Here is a 23,177-nt window from a genome sequence, read left to right as displayed (position 1 = left end):
TAGTGATTTTTCTGTGTTCACTAAGGAAGTGAAATTTATTAGGAAGCTTTTTATACAAAAAAATACCTAGTAAGTCTGGTGGACAATTAAATAGATGAGGTGACTAGGGACAGGGATGTTATGTATAGTCCACTGTTTGGAAAAGGTGGCTCCACAGAGATAAAACAGATTTTAACTCAGGTAGAATATGACACTGCCTTTATTCACACTTATTCCACCATCTCAATGGAAATAGAAAAAATTATTAAGAAGCATTGGGGGATTTTTAAGGTGAATGAAGAAACAAAACGTTTTATACCTGATACACCAAAATTTATTAGAAGAAGGGATACAAACTTGAAAGAAATATTTGAAAGAGCGGACACTGGAAATGATAGAATAAAAAACAAGAAACTAGGCACATTTAAATGGGGAACTTACAATCAGTGCAGGTACTTTATAGATAAAGACCTGACAGTGGTTAGGTGAAAGAGCTTAGATTTTTTTTTATACAGAATTTTATACTGCTAGCTGTGGTGTTCTGGTCTATCAATGTGCACAATTACATGTGCAGATTGTACCCATGATAGATATCAAAGGGCAGAGTTACATGTGTAGAGTGTACACGTCAGGTATCAATGTGCACTTACATGTGCAGATTGGACACACAATAGATATCAATATGCACCGTTAAATGTATAGATTGTACAAACAATTGTTATCAATGTGCAGTTACATGTGTAGATTGTACACATGATTGGTATCAATATGCGTGCACTTACATGTGTACATTGCACACATCAATGTGTACAGTTACATGTGTAGATTGAACATGCAGTAGGTATCAATGTGCACAGTTATGTTTGTAGATTGCATGTACAAAGGTATCAATGTCATAGTCACATGTGTAGCTTGTAAACAAGGTAGGTATCAATGTGCAGTTACATGTGCAGATTGTACACAGGTGTCAAAGTGCACAGTTACATTTGTAAATTGTAGACAGGATAAGTGCCAAAGTGCACAGTTACATGTGTAGATTGTACACACCACAGGTTTGAATGTGCACAGCTACAGGAGTAGGTTGTACACAACAGGTGCTAATGTGCACAGTTACATGTAAAGATTGTACAAATGATATATATCAATGTTCACAGTTACATGTGTACAGTGCACACATGATAGGTATCAATAGCACAGTTAGGTGTGTAAATTGTACACACAATTGGAATCAACATGCAGTTACATGTGTAGATTGTACACATGACTGGTGTCAATGTCCGTGCAGTTACATGTGTATATTGTACACATGATATATATTAATGTGTACAGTTACATGTGTAGCTTGTACATGTGATCATTGTCAATGTGCAAAGTCACATGTAGATTGTACACAAGGTAGATATCAATGTGCAGTTACATGTGTAGTTTGTACACACAGTAGGTATCGATGTGCATAGTTATGAGTACATTATACACACGATAGGTATCAAAGGAACAGTTACATGTGGAAAATCTATACATGATAGGTGTCAATGTGCATAGTTGCATGTGTAGATTCTACACACAACAGGTGTCAAAGTGCACAGTTGCATGTCTAGAGAGTATACATGGCAGGTGTCACTGTGCACAGTTACATATGTAGGCTGCACAAATGACAGGTATCAATGTGCATAGTTACATGTGTAGATTGCACACATGATAGGTATCAAAGTGCAGAGTTACATGTGTAGATTGTACACACAGTAGGTATCAATGTGCACAGTTACATTTGTAGATTGTAGACACAATAGGCATCAATGTGTATAGTTACATGTTTAGATTGTACACATGATTGGCCTCAATGAGCAGTTACATGTGTAGACTACACACATGACAGGTATTGATGTGCATAGTTACATGTGTAGATTGCACACATGACATGTATCTAAGTACACAGTCACATGTTAAGATTGCAAACATGATAGGTATCTAAGAGCATAGTTACATGTTTAGATTGCACACATGATGGGTATCAAAGTGCAGAGTTACATGTGTAGATTGTACACACAGTAGGTGTCAATGTGCACAGTTACATGTTTAGATTGTACACATGATTGATCTCAATGAGCAGTTACATGTGTAGACTGTACACATGATTGGTGTCAATGTGCAGTTACATGTGTGGATTATACACATGATTGGTATCAATGTTCATACAGTTACATGTATACACTGTACACACGATAGATATCAATATCTAAAATTAAATTTGTAGCTTGTACATGTGATAGGTATCAATGTGCACAGTTTGTAGATTGTACACATAAAAGGTATCAATGTGCATAGTCACGTGTAGATTATACTCAAGGGAGGTATCAATGTGCAGTTACATTTGTAGATTGCACACATGATAGGCATCCATATGCACAGTTACATGTGTAGATTGTACACATGATAGGTATCAATGTGCAAAGTTACATGCGTAGACTGTACACAAGACTTGTATCAATGTGCAGTTACATATGTGGATTGTACACAAGATAGGCATCGATTTGTCCATTGATATGTGTAGATTGTACACACAATGAACTCATCTACAGCAGGGTACATGAAAGACTGCTTATGGAGTACTGTACTGAGTTCTACCCAGACAGTTTAAACATAGCTATACCTCATAATGCATCTTATCAAATAAGTAAGAATATAAAAGAGGGAAATAAAAAACAACTTTTTAAGAATCTGATTTATATACAGTGGAGTAGAGTAGCAGTCAGCTCACTGCTATATCATGAACACATTAGATGGCTTTAGCTGTAGATAGCAAAGAAGTTAGGGTGTCAAAGGTGACATATGGAAGGGAGGTTATTTTATGATAGACTTTAGGAAATATCATTTAATAGAAAAGGTTGAAGAGCCTTAAAAATTATCCCAAGCATCAAGAGACTATATAATTATATTTTTATTTTCAGTTTACATGTAAGGAGATACAATCTCTCTTGTTTTCTTCATTAGTGACCAGAACAGCAGAAGTAAAGCAATTAACTTACTGGCATAAGCACTCATGACACCTTAAATTTGCAGTAGTCATTTATTTATTTTGTCATCCTGTTGTAATGGTTTATTCACTACTTCTTCTTGTAAGACTTCATTCAGTGTTCTATGTCTTAAGTGATTAACAGATGCCTGGTAATAAAATAGACTGGTTCATAGAGGAACATATATGTAACAGTAAATGGTAGCATTGTTTAGGCAAGTGAATGCCTTTTGCCATCAGCATATTTGCATTTGCTCATGTTTCAATGTATTTGTATATCTGAGATACATTTCTATGCATGCATTTGTTGGAGGAAAACTTTCACTGGCCATGTTATGTTTTTGACACCTGAAGTGTCATAAAACTTATAGTCAAACATAAACTCCTCATATTAACAAATAAAATAAGTCATATTGCTACACTTACATTTGTTTTGGTGTTTTTCAGTATTCTTGCTTATTTTATCAAATGTCTTTACACTTTCACTGCTAGTGTGACTAAAGTCACTAGCCTTGTGTTATATGTAGTTAACCTCATCATTTCTAAATCTGTTAGTACTTCTTTCTAACGAATAACATTATTTTTCCTGTGACTTTGCTCCCCCCCCCTCCTTTTTATTAGTTTAGTTTTACTTAAAACTGCTTATATTCTGCACCTGGTCAGTTGTTTGTTTAATACATCCTCATTTTGTTAACACTGTTTCTCCTTACTCATTGCATGTCATCTCTGTGCCATTAATAAAACTGTTTTCCTTATAACTCTCCAGTCCTTTTACGCTGTTTCATCTATCATTTTGTTTAAAGTACAGTTAAAGTTGGTTTTCTAGTCAGATTGTAAACTTGCTATGTGCAGTATGGCAGAGATGCATTTACTGTTAAATACCAAGTTGTAGATATTACTGGCAGGAGTTCTAGCTACTTTCTTATTGGTTCTTTCACTTTAGCTCCTCAGTTTATTAGAGCTGGGTGGCCCTCCCTAGAGCATTGCGCAACACTGTATTTGATAGACACAGGGGCTTTCACTTTCAAATCTTCACTTAAGAGCCATGCTTAACTTCAGCTATCAGCTGCATAATGTCAGAATTAATCTGTGGTACATAATTGCAAGTCTTAAACCAATCTCATTGCCTGCCTACACAAATTACTTGCCACCTACCTGATGTTGGTATTCAAACCAAAGTTTTTTTCTGTCCACACTTACTAGTGTACCCAAATCAATACCTTAACTATTATCCAAAATGCTCCCCTCAGTAGTTGCACAAAGAGATTCTGATTTTTGCTAACAAGCATGTTACACTCTGTGTAGACTCAGCTTGTTCTATTAGACAGATAGCTCTTCAATAAATCAACTCCAGCCCTCTTATAGGTTCATAGGTTGGTGCTAGGCCCTAGGGCCTATACAAGCCTAGCCATAACAATTCCCTGGATATTTCTTCACACAATATTTACTTCCCTGGACCCCTGTCTAGCAGGGCGATTTAGGTGTTATTCCCCTTTAGCTACATTAGTAATCATCTGAAACCATGGATTTACATTTTTCAATGATCTCTGTAGTTAGCTTGGTTAAAATAAGTGTTGTAAAACACTGTTAAGAGTTGCCTCATGTTTAGTGACAACTACCTATTGTTTAAAGAAACTGACGCAGTGTGTGAGAGATTTTTTTATATCATTTTACTAGAGGCAAAGCTCTCATGTGAAGCCACAACAAATAAGAAGCGGGATGTCAGTACCTCACAACACTGCATTAAACCAATCACACACAGCTCACAGCAAACACATATACATTTCTTTCCACACTTACTAGTGTACCCCAAATCAATACCTATACTTCAGAGAAATATATACCGAACAGGAGGGGTCCCAGGATGGAGTCCCACAGGGCTCAGTCCTGGGACCCCTCCTGTTCGGTATATATTTCTCTGAAGTACAGGCAAAGGCGGAGGGACTGTGGCTAACCAAGTTCGCAGATGACTGTAAATTGGGTGCAATAATTGACTCTCCAGCTGACACAGACATCCTGAAAAAGGGTCTCACAGAGACAAACACCTGGTGTCAAAGTCACAGCCTCAAGCTAAATGCCAAAAAATGCATAGTAATCCCATTTGGGAAAAACAAAGTACCTACAAACTACCACATAGATGGGAATCCACTAAGTACAGAAGAAGTAATTAGGGACCTGGGTACCCAAGTAGATAGCATGCTCTCCTTTGATAACCACATAGCCAAAACGGTCAGGAAATCCTTCTATGTGGCACACCTGATCACAAAGGGTTTCTCATCCAGATCCAAGGAGGTGATTGTGCCCCTTTACTCCTCACTCATTAGGCCCATAATAGAGTACAATGTCCCATTTGGGATGTACCTCACTAGACATCTGCAACAACTAGAAAGACCACAGAAGTACCTCATTAAGAGAATTAAGGGCCTTAAACAATTACCCTATGAAGCATGACTAAAAAAGCTCCAGCTCTTCTCAGTCACTTACCGTCTGCTCAGAGGTGACCTATGCCTGATCTATAGGGCCATGTCAAACCCTGCACTAATAGACATGCTTCACCTCAAAAAAACGAGGTCCCTCAGAATCACTCGTTCTAATGACTTGAACCTATGTACAACAATAAACAGGACATGCTGGAGGGATAGATTCCTGTCCCAGCGACTCCCCTCACTCTGGAATAGAATCCCAATCCATATTTGACAGAGCTCCTCTCTGACCCTTTTCAAGAGAAATCTTGATGAGTGGATGGGTAATCATAAGTTCTACCCTGGGATCACTTCAGGAGCCCTGTTGACAGAGGCCCAGGTTACTAATCTAATGGGGAGGTGAAAGCCATCACTCTGTGGCTAGGCTTATAAATGCCCATGGGCAGATAGCCTAGTACTTACCTATGAACCTATGAACCTATACCTACATATGATGAGGCAATTAAAAGTAACTTAAATAAGCCACAAAGTTCTCTTAAATGTAGCCTAAGAAAGAATTACCCTCAGCATCCTCACAACTCACAATACAGGCAGCTCCCATCATAAAACGTACATCTATGAATCACTTTGTTTCAAATCAAAAGCCCATAAGGCAAATCTCCACACAGTGCAATATTCTACTCACAGGTGGCTCCATAGTGAGACATGTTGATGCACCACATACCAGGCTGTGCAAGGACAGGATCACAGTCAGTAGCCTATAGGGTGCAAGTATTTGCCACATCAAACATGCAGTCAAGTTCCTGTGCCGCATCTACACTTCTGACATAGTCATAGTGTGCAGAGGTTTGAGACCTACCTCCCTGGACCATACAAAGAAAGATATGATGGAGCTGTGAAAGTGGAGAAGACCAAGTTTTTTTCTACAATATTGAGCCTCAAAATCACTGACCACCCTGGATGGCATTAGAGGGGTAGAAGAAGGACATTTTCTTGTGGATTACTTCTGGGTCACTGTGGCAAAGTCTTCTCATTTGGAGACAGACTCATAAGTCAATAGGAATAGAAGAAGAGAGAGTCCATCGGAGGATTTCACTGAACACTTACTGTGTTTTTTCTAAATGGGGGGAGATAGAATTTGGATACTATACCTCAGAGGATGCACTGGATGGTTCCCCTCTCCTCATGTCATAAAAGGGGTTCTTTTCATGGTGATAGTGTGGTTATGGTCAGAGCAAGCTCTCTGAGAAAGCAGAAGTAGCCCAAGGTCCTATTCAAAAGAAAGGTTGCGATATCATGGAACAAGTGAACAGTTCTTCTAGAAATCTCACTAGAAATCCACATCCTGCCCCCACCCCAAACAAAAAAGACCACAGTGAAGAACTTCTCTAAAGCAAACTTCACACTACTCAAGACAGGTGTGGTATCCTTCAAGGCCCCCGAGCCAATGGAAACCACAACCCAAGCTGCGGAAGCCCTTACAAATGCCTTCTATGAACACCTTCAGGACTGCATGGATCAGGCAATCCCAAATAAAACCAAGACTATTTCCACCAAGGGCAAACGTCCAGTCTGGTGGACCCCAGCCATAAACAAACTTTACAATAAGAGGAGAAAGCTATTACATGATAGAGCAAAATCCCAAAAAGGGAAGGCATCTTTGATCAGCACTAGCAAGAAACTACGATCCCTCATAAAATCATCCAAGGCCAACTTTGAGAGAAAAATTGCCATAGATTCAAAAGACAATCATTAGGCCTTCTTCAGCTATGTCAGAAACCTGGGTGGAAACTCCCAGATATGCTCAGAATTAGTCCAAAATGATACAAAAATCACAGAACCCACAGACATTGCCAACATACTGGCAGACAGGTTCAGCGCAAACTTCACCCCCCTCCCCAAAAGGAGAGATAACTATCCCAACTGAGAGTAGCCTCCCAGAGATCTCAAATGCGCAGGTGAAAGCTGCTCTCTCTAAAGCTAAAAACACAGCATCAATGGGACTGGATGGGGTCCCCGGCTGTGTGCTACATGAACTCAATGAAGAACTAAACCCGCACATAAGGCAGCTGTTTAATCTTAGCCTCACCACAGGATATGTGCCCAAGGAGTGGCATACGGCAACTGTGGTCCCACTCCACAAAGGCGGTGCCTCTATGGACCCTGGTAATTACCGCCCCATAAGCTTAACAAGCCTGGTCTGCAAAGCTATGGAGAGGATCATAATGGAACTCATAAACAAGGACATAGGGGACTTGCAGACCTTGGACCCAAACCAGTTTGGCTTTGTCAAGGGCAGATCTTGCCTTTTGAACTTGGTCGACTTCTTCGAAACAGTCACCAAGGCAATTGATGAGGGAAAGGCAGTCCATACAGCCTACCTTGACCTTGCAAAAGCTTTCAACACAATACCCCACTCGGGTATTATAGAGAAACTTACCAGCTTAAATGTAAACCCATATGTCACAAGATGGGTTGCAAACTGGCTAAAGGACAGAACCCACAGGGTTAGAGTTGCTGGAGCCATGTCAGACTCCAAGCCGGTTACAAGTGGAGTCCCACAGGGCTCAGTCCTTGGCCCCCTATTGTTCGGCATCTACTTCTCAGAAGTACAAGCAAACATAGGAGGACTATGGCTGACAAAGTTTGCGGATGACTGCAAACTGGGTGCCATAGTGGATAGTACATCGGACACAGACATCCTTCAGAGGGGTCTCACGGAAACTGATAGCTGGTGCCAGAGCCATGGCCTGAAGTTAAACGCAAAAAAGTGTATAGTCATACCCTTCGGGAAAAACAAGGTAACCCCGAGCTACCATATAGGTGGCAACCCACTAAGCACAGAAGAGGTTATCAGGGACCTGGAGACCCAGGTTGACAGTGGCCTCTCGTTTGACGCTCACGTTGCTAAAGTGGTTCGAAAGACCTTCTACATTGCCCACCTGATCATGAAGGGATTCACATCCAGATCAAGTGAGGTCATTGTTCCCCTGTACTCTTCACTTATCATACCAATGATCGAGTACAATGCCCCATTCGGGATGTATATCACCCGACACCTGCAGCAATTGGAGAGACCCCAAAAGTTCCTCACCAAAAGGATAAATGGACTCCAAAACCTGTCATATGCTGCCAGACTGAAGAAACCCCAACTCTATTCAGTTGCATACTGTCTGCTCAGAGGTGACCTGTGCCTGACATACAAGGCCATGACCAACCCGGAATTAATGGACATACTCCACCTCAAAAAATCCAAATCCACCAAAACCACTAGAGCAAGAGACTTAAACTTTAGCACGGATATAAATAGGATGTGCTGGAGGGATAGATTTATCACCCAGAGACTCCCCATGCTGTGGAATAAAATCCCGGTCCATGTGAGGCAGAGCACCTCGCTGGCTCTGTTCAAGAGAAATCTTGACCGGTGGATGGGAGATCGTAGGTTTGCCCCGGGAATCATCTCTGTGTCACTACTGGACAGAGGCACAACAAACTAATGGGCACAGTATTTCTAACATAAGGGGCGGCGTAAGCCACATAACTTTGGTCTGGGCTTGTAAATGCCCTAGGGCAGTTAGCCTAGTATGAACCTATGAACCTAAATGAGAATGTAGGGGCTTCTAAATCTCCCAATACCAACTCTCAACTTCAGGAGTTTAGTGATCATTGAGGGATGGAATTAGTGTCACCACTGACAAGAAAACTTCCAAGACATGTAATAGGTGACTGAGCAAATATCTGATGACCTTTAGTGTTCTTTTCCTGTGCCATACCCAAGTGTTTTGTTCATACATATGGACATATTACTTTTCTTTCAAGAAATTGCTCTGAGTGACACATAGACTTTGTGTCTGTCTTGTGCTGATTTACTTGGTAGTTCATAGGATATTTGTTTGGTCATTTTTGAATCCTGATGGTATAGTAATATGATCATTGAGTGCTAATTAATGGCTGTGATGGCTGATATTGGACACTGAATATACTTTCTGAATTTGAGCACACATATTCAATACACATTTTCCTTGTTATTGCTACTTTTTTTTACTATGAACTGCTTTTAAGATTTAAGAGTAGGGTGTATTTATATCTTGTTAACTGTTTGTTTGGGGCTTAATGTACAATGATGAGTAGTGAGTGGGATCATTCTTTGTGCCTTTGTGGACACCACACTACATTTTATGACAAAGGGCACATACTGAGAGACCATATCAGATGGATGTGAGTGGGCACTCCAGATACTCTGCCAGCAATCTTTTCTTTTTCTTCTCCACAGAGTCATTTGACTTGAAGAACCAGGCATAGATATTGGTGGGAATCAAGGGTCCAGTTTGTCCTAGCTCAGGATGAGGAGAGGAAGGTTGAGCTGGCCAAGGGTGGGGGGTGGGATAGAGAGGAACTAAAGATGGCTACGAGGAATGGGAATCCTATTAACCTTATTCCTAGCCAGAATGTGTTCATGTTATTGCTCAACACCAGACTAAACTATATCCTTAAATGTGAACAAGTAACTATACGCACCTTATACTTCCTTATTCTCCCATCTTTACTCACTTCCTTATTCTATCAATTTCTCTTTCCTGGCTTTCTTTCTAATTATACCATAAGCTTGCTTTTCTATCACTTCTTATTGCAGTTACTATTTGTATTATACTATCTTACTTTTAATTTGTTTATAAACTGGCTGAAATTTCTCTAAATATTAAACTACTCTCATATAAATTGTATCTATTCTTAACCAGTGTTTCATATTAGGTCTTCTTCTTCTTCTTCTTTGGGCTTTTCCCTGTTAGGGGTCTCCACAGCAGAACTTCAGTCTGCTAATGATTGGCAGTAGATTTTTACGGTGCCGAGGTGCCAGCCCAATGCCCAACCTTCAATGAAGGCACACCCATTCACGCATGTCTTTCGAATGCCACAAGACCATGGGGAGGACATGCAGACTCCACACAGAAGGCACTCCAGCCGAGAATCGAAAGGGAGAACCTCTTGCTGTGAGGCGACAATGCTACCGCTGCACCACCGTGGCTTAGTGTTTCATATTAGGTCTAATTTGGTAAAATTATTTAAACTGTAGATGCTTTGTGTATTATTTTTGAAGATTTTAATGTTATTGTTCTTAAAATGTTTTGAAAAAGTTTGGAACTTTTCTCCCTGGGCCTCCTCTGAAAATGAGCTCCTACCCAGTCTGACTTAACTGGTAATCAAATATCAATAAAATGAAAATAAATAAATAAGAAAAGACAAGGTCTTAATAATTCACTTCTGGCAGAGCCTCTATTTTCCAACCTGCACCTCCAATTGCCTGAAGTGCTAGGCCAACTAAAATTCTTAAAAGTAGATAGTATAAGGAAGTTATCCCCATGGTGAGTCTTGCAGCCCTCCCCCCTTTCAGAAGGAATAATAAAAGTATGTAGTTTAAAACAATTCTTATTTACTTATTCTATGTTCTACCTTCCTCTTGGTTATTCATACACAAAACAGTAGAGAAAAATAACAAACATTGGAATGTAAGACTAGGATTCTTAAGATCCTCACAGATCAGTATCCTAGTAAGTACCTATGACCCTATAAACTCTTGAGATCTTTCACCCTCCAGCTCAATGACTGTTGCTTTCTTGTTGGAGATGTTTTATGCTGTATCTAAGATAGTGTTTTGATTAAATATAATGCATGAGTATTTGTTATATTTATTTTTCCCTTTCCCTCAGCTTGCACTACTCTAAAGAATAGAAAAGTTAGGATATCCAGTTTGGTGCAGTACTCTAGTAAAACAGTATTTAATGAGTTGCGTGCAATATCTTAACTTACACTATTATGTGTTAACTTTATGAAGGATTATGTGTTTCAGTTATACAATTTTAAGTTTCCAGTATGCAAAATTAACAGTTTCTTTAGAGATGAAAATCTACCACCTTCTCCATTTCTGCATCCCTTCACAGCCTCCACAGTCTGTCTGCAGTGAGCCTTGTGCTTCAGGATACAGGAAGGCTACTCGCCCAGGACAGCCAGTCTGCTGCTTTGACTGTATACCTTGTTCAAAGGGTGAGATCACTAATGAGACAGGTGGGTTATGTATTACTTTTAATGTATTAATATTCACTAAACCTTTAACCAATACTATGAAGATACATTTAACTGCATAAAAGATGATTCGTATTCACAGACTTTCCTGAGTCACTTAGAGTTATAACAAGACAGCATTAAATGCTTGGAATTAAAACTTTTCATCTTTCAAGATTATTTCAAAGTTATTTTCATGTCTAAAATGAAGTATTGTCTAACTGAAAACAATTTGTTTTTATTTTATAAGTAACGTTAGTCTGTTTGATTTACCATTAATTTGACAGTGTTTAAATTATGGAATATCTGTCAGTATAGTAATTTGTGATTAGCATTAACACATCACAGCACTTGATTTTCCAGTTCATTTCCTGGCTGGGGTGTCTTTTGTATGTGGTCTCATCTTTCCTATCTTAATGTGAAACTGACATTTTTGGTTTCTTATCTCTTTTATAGACTAGATGACAGGAAAATTGCTGAGCTTGAAAACTGCACATATATCTTTATACAGTTTGTTAGCGGGTACATGTGAATGCATATCCTGCAGTGAACTGGAATTCCTTGCCAAATTTGTTTCTGTGCCTCACAGGCTTGTGTAGTAGAATAGACTACAGCTTTCCCTACAGGCATGAAGTGAGCAGGTATCAGGGAATGAATGAGTGAATTAATGAATGGATGTTTACAGTGCGCTTACATACATTACAGGTGGTAATAAAAGATAACAGTGAACGACAGTATAACTTTTATTTTCAGAGATAATGACAACAGTTTAAGACAAAATTGTCCATAATCAAAAAGTTTATTCTCAGGAACCAAACATTATGAATTTATTTTTGACAACAGTAAAATTTCTCCAAACAGTTATGGGTTCTAATGCATTGACAGGAAAAGACCTAATTTTTAAAGTCTGGGTATGGTTACAGTTTACAATATTAGTACTGAGTCAGTCTTTGAAATTCTGAATAATGATCTTCTTAGCACCCATAATTTACACAAAATTGCCTTGTTCTGCAGTTTATATGGAGTTACCTGCATCATCAACATATTTTATTCATCATTGTTGCCCCTACTACGATACGAACTGTATGCATATCTTTATTCAATATTGCTGTAGTTTCTGCTTCCATAACCTAGTATATTATGACTTTATGTCTCTCAGTATGCAGGACTTTATAATCCCTAGATGTAGCTATTTCAAATATCAAGGCTATTTTTTTCTTAAATTACAATGTCTGGTTTTCTTGCCTCTATTTCCTTTCATGTTCGTATTGGGTAATCCCATGTGATCAGTTCTTTTTCATCTTCAGTGATTCTTTGTGGTTTTTGTTTCCATTGCTTCTCACCTACTTATATATTGCAATGTTTTCCAAATCCTTAATGCAGCCATCTTACCACATTATTGTGTCCTCACTGTACAGACACTTAGCCATGAGTATATCAGTCAGCAACTAGATGTGCACCTGTTTCAAATTCTCTAGTACAAAGCTTACATTTGTCTGCGTGTACCAATTTTTCTATAGACTTTGTAAATCATACTATACGTTGTCTGCTATCATGAGCTGCCCTTTTTAGCTTATCACTCTGTAAGGGCATCTCTGTTTGTTTCAAATCACCAGTCATTCATATCTGTGTTTGAAATAGTAATAAGGTGACATGATCACTAACACATCGCATGTAGAAATCCGCAAAATCTTATTGCGTATAGTAATATGAACAAAACTAAATCACTGATAAAACATTATGAAAACTAGAGACATGCTAGAAAACATATATGAGATACTGTATAAAATGCATGTACAGATATCAGTTCAAGAAAGTTTTACATGGTTATTTTTAATTAAGCACACTTTTAAAAAATATAGCATTTAAGTCAGATGACTTAGTGATTCTGCAAAGGTAACTCCAATAATATTCTTAACTATGAGCTTTCTACTTCTCTTATTTAAACTGATTGTTCAAGTACTCTAATATTCATGTTTACCATTTGCATTCTCAATGTGTACTACTAATGCATTACTCTAAAAATCTTTACTGTTTTCTGAGACATAGGCAAAGATGCAGTCCTTGGTGGTCAAAACCCACAACTCCACTACTAATACTAATACTACGTTTACTCAGTAGTTACTCAGTTGTCATTTATATGATTGTTCTTTCTGAAGAAAATTGTAACCACACTGTCTTCTCACTCATGTAGTGTGCTTACCTAGACAACTTTTGTATACACCTTTTGTATGTAGTCAGACGTATATCATTCCTTGTTCGGTAATCTGCATGTAGATGAATGTTAACTTTATTTCAATGCTGGACTGTTCAATGGTTTGAACAGAACTAATATAACAACAAAAACAGTTATAAGAACGGCATGTGCTCCTTCTCAGGTGACATAGTTTGTGTCACTTTCCTCAAAGTCCTTATAGTCCACCCAATTACTTCTATAAGGTGATGCCATAAGTTAACTACTTATGGGAAAAGGCAAATCAAATGAAAATAGTCATCAGCTGATGGCAAGAGTCTGACTGTGGCCAACCTGCATTACCTAGTCTGGCAGGTACAAGCTTTTAGTGAAATAGCAACTTTAGTAAAAAAATATATATATTTTAGTTGAAAAAAAAGTGTCTGTCTTCATCGCTAAGTACCAGCTTCAACCTAATTGAATCTGAATATCTAACATGGAGTTAATTTGAATATTTAAATCAGATCAACACATATCTACCCTTATTTCAAGACCTCTGTGATCTGGTTACTGGAAGGCACTTGTCCATTAAGCAACTGCTGGCGATCAAAGATCTAATGTGAAATAATTGCCATAATTTATGTGTTCTTGCCATGTATCATTCATTCATTAATTTTGTAAAAAAATGTATATTCTTAATTATGCATAAAATCTGTAATGTAAAAATATCCTGCTCAGATCCATTTTGTGCAAATAAATGTACCTATCATCTAACTTGAACTTTCCAGAGTACCATGTACACAACATATAAATTAACCTCAGCAACTCTTAGCAGTTCATAGAGTGAAAAGACAAAAAAAAAAATATATATATATATATATATATATATGTGTGTGTGTGTGTGTGTGTGTGTGTGTGTGTGTGTGTATATATATATATATATATATATATATATATATATATATATATATAGATATCTTAAAAGTTCTCCTGTATCCCATACCTTGATTAACAGTTTAAATAATGATTGTGGATGTAAAATTTCAATTTCAAAGCATAGCCATATAGGCTTTTGTTCTAATCCTGCTCTAAAAACACTGCCAAACAATAGTGGTTAGTAACTAATTCAGAAGATTCAGAAAGCAAGCTCCCTTATTTAATTTCTGGATGCAGTCAGTTTATTCAAACTACTTCTAGTATTATTTGAATATCAAATAACCTCTGCAATCAAGGCATTAAGGTTTTTAATGTCATTGAAAAAATAATGAATGGGGCTGCGCTACAAAAACAAGATTTTAAACGAGGGAATCATTACAATAATCTATAATCTAATATGAAAATTGCTAATGAGTTACCTTCATATAATAATCTTCTAAAGTGTCTCTTGAACTAACAGATGCATGGTACTTGTTAATCACCTTAACTAGATCTGTGGTAAAGGCAGTGCCTAAATATGTACATGTCAAAACCTACTTGGAACAGCAACTTCTGAACCAATGTAAAATAATGAAAACATGCCACGTTTAAGGGAAAAATCAATGAATTATCATGACTGAGGGATACACTGAATAGAGACAAAATAAATAAATAAATAAATCCTGCATGACTAGCGGTAGAAGTCAACTGGGGTAAATAGACTAAGAACCAAAATCATCTACAGACCAAGCCATGTTTAATTTTTGTGATAACAGGATGGAATAAAAAGCACCTGATAAATAATGCTTCAATAGATAACAATTAAGAGTAACAGGGAAAGAAGACAACCTTTAGGGGTGTTCTACTAATATCTAAACTTTGGGAAGAGACCTCACTGGTCTAAAATAAGACTTAGAAAAGGGTTAGGTAAACTTCAGAACTTCTGGCACTAGCCATACGTATGGTCATTCAGACAAGTAGACTGCTTTCCTAAAAATCTAACTGCACAGAAGTGTTTGGAATTTTGTTTTTTTCCAACCATTCTTTGAATATTTAAACAAAATCATATTAAACAATGTCAACCTGCTCTTGTCTTAACTAATTATCACTAGTTAATGCTATAATAATCTGTAAATTACTCTGAAGATAATTAAAGTTTAACATTGGCATTCATAATGTGTGACACTAATGTATTAGTCATGACAACTCTTGCAGTTTCTGAGAGATGTGAAAAGATGTTATCCTCGAATAATAAAATTTAAACCTCTTTAATTTTTACCTGTAAATATATCTTTAACATGTTAATCACATTTTCTTCTCACTCTTCTTATTCTGTCATTCCTGGCTCTCCCATTTCCCCAGAATAAACCATTCTTGTCTTTCTAATCTTCCCATAATTATCTATATTTCTCTAATCTTTCTGCATTTCTTTGTAAATGCTATATTACTAATACAATCTTAAATATTTGTAAAATAGAAGTTATTCTAATTACCTCTTATTCTACTAGAGGTATACTTTGTTTTATAAACTTCTGTACTATTCATTACTACGTTAAGTTACATTTTATTGAATTTCCCCAAGTTGGGTCTGAAGAAGATCCACTGACTACAGTGTTCTACCAAGTCAAAACAAAATAAAAAATTAGTCCATCATACTGCCTTTTGGAACCTACAGTCAAATATCTTAGCTAAGGTTTTAAATTCCAGATTTAGTAAGAAAATCTTTCTACAACTACTTGGGAAAAGCACTGTTTTACTCTGCTTAGGGAGCCTTAGCAAGTGAGCTAAAAGTAATAATTTAAGTCAGATGCCATTATCTCAACTAAGTGGAGTAATGTAAGAACAGGACTAGTCTTCTCTCTCTTTTTATTTTATTTTTTATTTTTTGAAAAATTTATAAAAATCTGGTATAATATGATTCATGCCAGAGGCTTTCCCCTGAATCAATAAAATGAATAGCTATGATAACTTTTTCTAATGTAATAGTTTAGTTAACAGATAATCTTTATCATGGATCTATGTCATATGATCTCAAGATCCTATGATTAATGGACAAAAAAAAATCAAGTTTCATAATATCAAACTGGTATCTATTCTGGAAGTCAGCATCACAAACAATAGCATGGGGGATTGCTACACATTGAGAAAAGGGCAAACACCCAGTCCCAAAAATACATGCTTCTGGAGGAAATGCTGGCTTGATATTATGAGAATCTCTCTTCTGCGATTTGATCATATGGTGTTACAATCATATGACATAGAACCCCATTATTAAAGCTAATTTTGTTCAGATGTATAACCCTGACATTTAAATAATCTTTTCCTTGTTAAAGCAAACATTGTTCCCAGCTATCTCTCAAGTTTTCTGCACCATAACCTAATTGTTCTTAATTAATCTCTAATATGAATACCCTCACATTCTAGTAAAGTAATCTCTTTCATATATTCATTTAGACTCTTCACTAAGTCATAGAAGAGGTAATCTCTCTGTGAGGTTACACTTTTCAAACTCCATGTAAGGCATTTAGTCACATTCACTGCATCGACCCGAATATTGTCCATCCATAGAAGACTGTAAATATTTGCCATCTACATAGTTAATTTCTCAAATACAAACAATGTCATCAAAATAGATCACTTAAACAATTGTAAATAGCCTTGTATAATCTAAGAAATAGCATTTAATAGTTACTCCTTAATTCTATAGCAATCAAAGTTTAAAATAAAATTATTAAATCACAACCACATCCTGCAAAAAATAGTAGAGGTTTATATGCACAGGAAGTCCAAAATAATTGTGAATTGACCACTAAAGCTAGCTTATATGCTTTTTGCCACCACCTGACATAACTTGTTTCACTAAAGAGGATGCCAGAGAAATCAATAAAACAAATTAAAAATGTTGTCCCTCCAGTTTCTACCAGCAAAATAACTTCCTTTCTCATAGAAAATGAACAAATGCAGGAAGAGGAATATACTCCTAAGTGTGTAATAATCACATAATGATTAATCCGGTCAGTATAACAGTATTGATATCATTGTGCGAAACACAATATAACTGAAACTAACAAACATTCCTACATTTTTCTTTCTTTCTTTCTTGCTTTCCTTCCCTCCTTCCCCTTTCCCCTTCCCTCCCTCCTTCCTTTTTTGATAAACTCGTTACCCAATGCAATGACAATAGTTGAAGGCATGGTTTTATTTTATAAAACAGTTTTACTTTGCACTGTCTTTTATATATTATACACCTTGTTACCTTTAAAATTCCATTAACTGACCAAATACAATACAATACATGCATCGCATGCAGTCACTCACTTGAATCTATAGATCATTTGTCAACTTGTTTTTCTGTTGCAGATACCAGTGACTGTATGAAGTGCTCAGAAGAACTATGGTCAGATGAGAAGAGAGAGAAATGCATCCCCAAAATGACTGAATTCCTTTCCTTTGAGGAGAACCTAGGTTCAGTATTAACTAGTTTATCAGTATCTGCCTCATTACTAGCCACATGCATTCTTTATATCTTCGTAAAGTTTCAGTACACTCCGATTGTCAGAGCTAACAACCGCGCCATCAGTTCAGTACACTCCGATTGTCAGAGCTAACAACCGCGCCATCAGTTACCTTCTTCTTACTGCACTCCAGCTGTGCTTTCTCTCATCGCTGATATTTATTGGACAACCAGTGAAATCCAGCTGTCTTCTCCGTCAGGTCTCTTTTGGCATCATCTTCTCCATTTGTGTCTCTGCTGTCTTATCCAAAACCATCATTGTCATTATTGCCTTTAATGCCAGAATGCCATCCAGCAAACTCCGGAACTGGGTCGGATCCAGATGGGTACCCATTTCCATTGTTGCCTATGGTTCCCTGTTTCAAGTTATTATATGCTCAGTCTGGCTTACTATTGGTTCACCATTCCCACAGAAAGATATGAACTCAGAAGAAGGAAAAATCATATACAAGTGTAATGAAGGCTCAATAGTCATGTTTTACGTTATGTTAGGATACTTAGGGTTGCTTGCAAGTATCTGCTTTTTATGTGCTTTTTTGGCTAGGAACTTACCAGACAGATTTAATGAGGCAAAACATATTACATTCAGCATGCTTGTTTTTCTTACTGTTTGGCTTTCATTTATCCCAGCGTACATGAGTGCAAAGGGGAAATATATGGTTGCTGTAGAGATATTTGCCATTTTGGCTTCCAGTACTGGGTTAATCACATGTATATTTATTCCTAAATGTTATATCATTTTGGTAAGGCCTGATATGAATACAAGGGAAAAGTTAACTGACAAACAATGAATATGTTGGCATAAATGTCATCATCATATATGATGTCACAATATTATTCTTATGTCAAACATACTGCAGTGTCATTAATAAGCATCAATGATTGTTTTTCCTGTCATGGATATTCCAGGATGAAATGGTATTTATTTATAAAGACTCCTCTTACATAGTCCATCCAATGAAGCACAAGAAATGGGATTCACAGAGGAGATGTGAATATAAGCAGTCACATCAGAAGAACTTTCTGTGGCTAGTTCAGGTTTCATCTTTGTTAAATACAGTATTCTGAATCATACTTGTAATTCAACAGAACAGTAGTGTGTTCTTTCTGCAGATAATATTGATTTGAACTCTGTGCAAATATAATGCCAAAATATTTTAACAGCATAATGTTCATTGAGTAATATTACAAAACAGAGAGCCATACGTGATCTCAGTTTGGCAGAATTCCATGCACTTAAAACAATGTGATAATAATGCTTTTTTAATTATGGCAGCTGATATTTAAAAACTAAAAGAGGCCAGAAAGTAATCCACATATGAAAAAGGAAATAAAAATGTTCTGTACTGGAACTTTGTATCCACATACCTATTAATTAAATAACTAACTCTGGTTTCTACTATTATATATGTTTTCAACTGTGAGAACATTAATCTTACCATAATACAACACATTTTATGATAACTTTTTTTCTTTTCACTTGAGAAAACTGTCTGCTAGAAACATATGAATCTTGTATTTTCCCATATTAAAATGCACTCATTTGACATGATATACTTATTTTTTGTTAATTGATATTGTATTGTTAAACAAGTATTTGACAGTGCCAAATGTGTTGCTTGTCATTAGGTAAAATATACCTTAAGGATGTAAAAAAAGGTTTGTACCATCCGAAAAGGCACACTGCATTCTTAAAGCCATATAAAACAACTTGTGTGGTAAAATTTAAGGGAGATCATAGTGAAAACTATATCAACAGCATACAAGGATGAATCCATGACTGCAGGCAAGAGAATCAGAATTTTAATAGCAGCTTGGGTATCAGATAGACCTGTCCAGGGGGACAAGCGTACACATTTTGAGGGAAAGAAGTTAGTTCCCAGTTGACCCAGTGATGCTGTTAGGTAAGGGGTGGTTTCTGCACAGTGGCAATTTTGTGAAGGGGACTGTGGGCTATGTCTTCTTGAGGCACTGATGACATCCCTTACTATCTCAGGTGAAAGAGTGTGCATTTGAGAGAGTAAAAGACATAGGTGGTTTTTGCAGTGAAGTTAGGGATAGAGCTATAACATGCTCGATCAGCTGCTAAAATGCAAGTGACACCATAAGCAATTCTCATGGCTGACTATATTATGATTTCCCCTGGCAGTTAATTCCTCCTTATGGTACTGTACTGATATCGCCTGTGTAGGAATGCATGGGTTGTGTCTGCTCAGAGTAAGGCTTGATGGTTCGTAGCATGGGTGCAGAATAAAAAATTCAAAATTAAGAAGGCTGGATTTGCTACATTAAAAACGTTATTGCACTTTCCTAAAATATACCTATTCAGTTTTCTGTCTTTGTCTTTATCACAAAATGTAAATACTACACTAGTTCCTTATAAAAGGACCTTTATGCTAATACATAATCCTACGTATTCTAAAGGAAAAGTACTAATTCTCTTATCAAAGCCTAAATTTGCCAGTAAAAATGTAAGATAAGCATAAGGCCATCACATACAAAGTGCAGAAGGAAAATTATTTGACTACAGAGATTTTTGTATTACCCTTGTAAGGAAATAAAAACTGACCAAATATTTTGTAATATAGTAAATATACATGATGGAACACTGATTGCAGGCTAGTATTACCTGAATGCAGCCTTGTTCCAGAATACATATCAGTATCCATTGTACCACAACTGTTTATTTACTATACCTTTTAATCACAATGGCTATAGTAAGGTGCTCTTCCATTACTGGAATGTTCAGCCTTGTTCTATATAAAGACAATAATGTTCTTGATAATCCAAAATCTATTTTTAGCACATAGATTGCATAATCATAGGACATGTATTATAAAGACCTTCAAAAAAGAGCTCCAGCTATAGCCTGCTACATGTGTGGAACATGAATAATATAATTTTATGTGCATCATGGCCTTTTATATACTTGGAATTCCCATATATAAACTACTTACTCTGCTATTTATTTTTAAATAGCATATATTTTCGATATCACTGTAACACATATACACTGCAGGATTTCTGTGTTGAATAATGCTGAAGAACCACTAATGTGATATTTATTACATAAGCTTATTTAATTTTGTTGGCTGGGTTTCTTCCTTTAGGCCTAATGCCTATTTTCCAGGGGAAACCCCAGGTGATGCCTATACTAACTAGGAATAACTTTGCTGCTACACCAGGGAAATCCTACTACTCTTCTTTTTCTTTACAATTTTTGTTCATAGGGTTGGGGTGTCACTTCACCAGCGACAATCATCTCGAACCAAGGTTTACACCACTGACTAGTTAGCCCTGCCATGGTATTTATTCTTCCATGCCACACACTTGTATGCACACTCACATCTATGGCCAATTTACCGTGTCCAATCCACCTACTGCATGTCTTTGGAATGTGGGATGAAATCAGAGCACCAGGAGAAACCCACACAAATACAGGGAGAATGTGCAGACTCCATACAAAAAGCACCCCAGCTGAGAATCAAAGCAGGAAACCTCTTACTGGGAGGTGACAACACTTTCAGCTGTGCCACTGTGCCAACTTGTCCCCACATCAACTGTCAACCTTATTTTTATAACTTTGCAAATTATATGGTAGTCTTATATCTAGCAAAAACAGTAAGAAAGACCTAGCAAAGCTAGAATTTTCACTCCATAATACCTTAAATCTCTTGTAGTTGAGGCCCATGGAATATACATAAATGGGTCTAGGACACTCTACCGAATGTCCGTTTCACCAAAAGTGAAATGGCTGAGCACACTTTCGCAAAGTGCTTTTTAACTGAAAATGCACTTTTGTGGCGGTGTGCTAAAAAAATGTGGGGAAATGGCTGTTGCTGAGATCATAGCACAGTGGGAATAAGGGAATATTCCCTTTTCTCCACTGTAGTGCAATCTTGGAGTGAGAATATAAAAGTAGGGAGGGTGCAGGGGGGCTTGCCCCCTCCCCCCACGTAAATGTGATTTCTCTGTTTTTTTTTTTTAATTTTGTTCATTCCTTTTTTTTTAGCACACTGTCGCGAAAGTGCTTTTTTGGTGAAAAAGCACTTTGACAAAAGTTTGCTTGGCCATTTTACTTTCAGTAAAACGGGCATTCAGTAGAATGTCCTAGGTCCATGTAAATACCTCTTAAGGAATATCAGTGCTTCAGCTATATGGTTTTGGAATGTGCATAACTTTTTACTTTTTTCACCTTTATTTGTACATTCATGTCAATGAAGTCAATCCCACTTGAATCAGAATGGCACAAGTAACTCTTTCATACAATTGACCAATGTAGTATAGGATGATGACATTTTGGATTAAGAGTGTAACCTGCACCATAGATTTATAAGACAGAACCACTGTAAGAGTGTCATGGTTAGAAATTAGAGGTTGCTCTGTATTTCTGGTATGGTTATTTACGTTTTTCAGCTGCTGATGGTAAGCTAGTTCTGTGCTCGAACAGCAGCTGACTGAGTTGACATTACTGGCCACCAGTGTAAAAACTCCTGGATGGTCTGCATTCTTCACCAGGGATAGGATGTTATTTATTGGAGCCTGCATCAAACATCAGTCTGTTTTGCATCAGAGTTGTCACTTCCTCTATATATAGCCTAAATTTCCAACCTATGGCGCTTGGTTGTGACATAGTTTAACTCTGGGTGGATGAATGGTGCATGCTATATACTTTCCTGTAATACAGGTAAAAAACACCTGTCGAGACTGTCAACAGGCAGCCTGCTGAGAACTGGAATAAACTGCCACTAGACATCGGGCACATTAGACCTAAACCCCAGTTCAGAAAGGCAGTAAAAAATCACTTAAGCAAAAATAAACTATGTCAGTGCTATCCCCCCCCCCCGACTGATCTACCTCTTTTAGCTATTCCATCTCTCCCCTTTCTTCTACATCAATGCAACTCTACCTTTTCCTAATCACTTTTCATCTCAGCACAGCAAACTACCTTTCCTATCTCATTGTCTAACCTACACTCTTATAAAATTCTTTTTGCTACTTAACCTCCTCTTTGTCTTTCTTACTCTGCCAGTTTATTCTGTTTTTTTATATGACTTGTCAACTGTCAATTGTTTAAGCTTTGAAACCCTTACACACTTA

The 23,177-nt window shown here is 37.1% G+C and overlaps 1 protein-coding gene across 1 annotated transcript; it reads left to right on the top strand.

Annotated features, from left to right (window-relative positions):
- Nucleotides 1-120: 120 nt before the first annotated feature.
- Nucleotides 121-18,868, top strand: LOC122797863 (vomeronasal type-2 receptor 26-like). Its single transcript, XM_044066385.1, has 4 exons — nucleotides 121-431; nucleotides 11,264-11,478; nucleotides 17,924-18,117; nucleotides 18,149-18,868. The coding sequence occupies exons 1-4, from the start codon at nucleotides 121-123 to the stop codon at nucleotides 18,866-18,868; spliced, it is 1,440 nt and encodes a 479-aa protein (XP_043922320.1).
- Nucleotides 18,869-23,177: the final 4,309 nt, after the last annotated feature.

Source organism: Protopterus annectens, chromosome 3.part1 (assembly GCF_019279795.1).
Source record: "Protopterus annectens isolate FY-2018-M chromosome 3.part1, PAN1.0, whole genome shotgun sequence".
Lineage (NCBI taxonomy): Eukaryota > Metazoa > Chordata > Ceratodontiformes > Protopteridae > Protopterus > Protopterus annectens.
The sequence above is the reverse complement of the archived record's forward strand: the minus strand, read 5'-3'. Positions and strand labels throughout refer to the sequence as shown.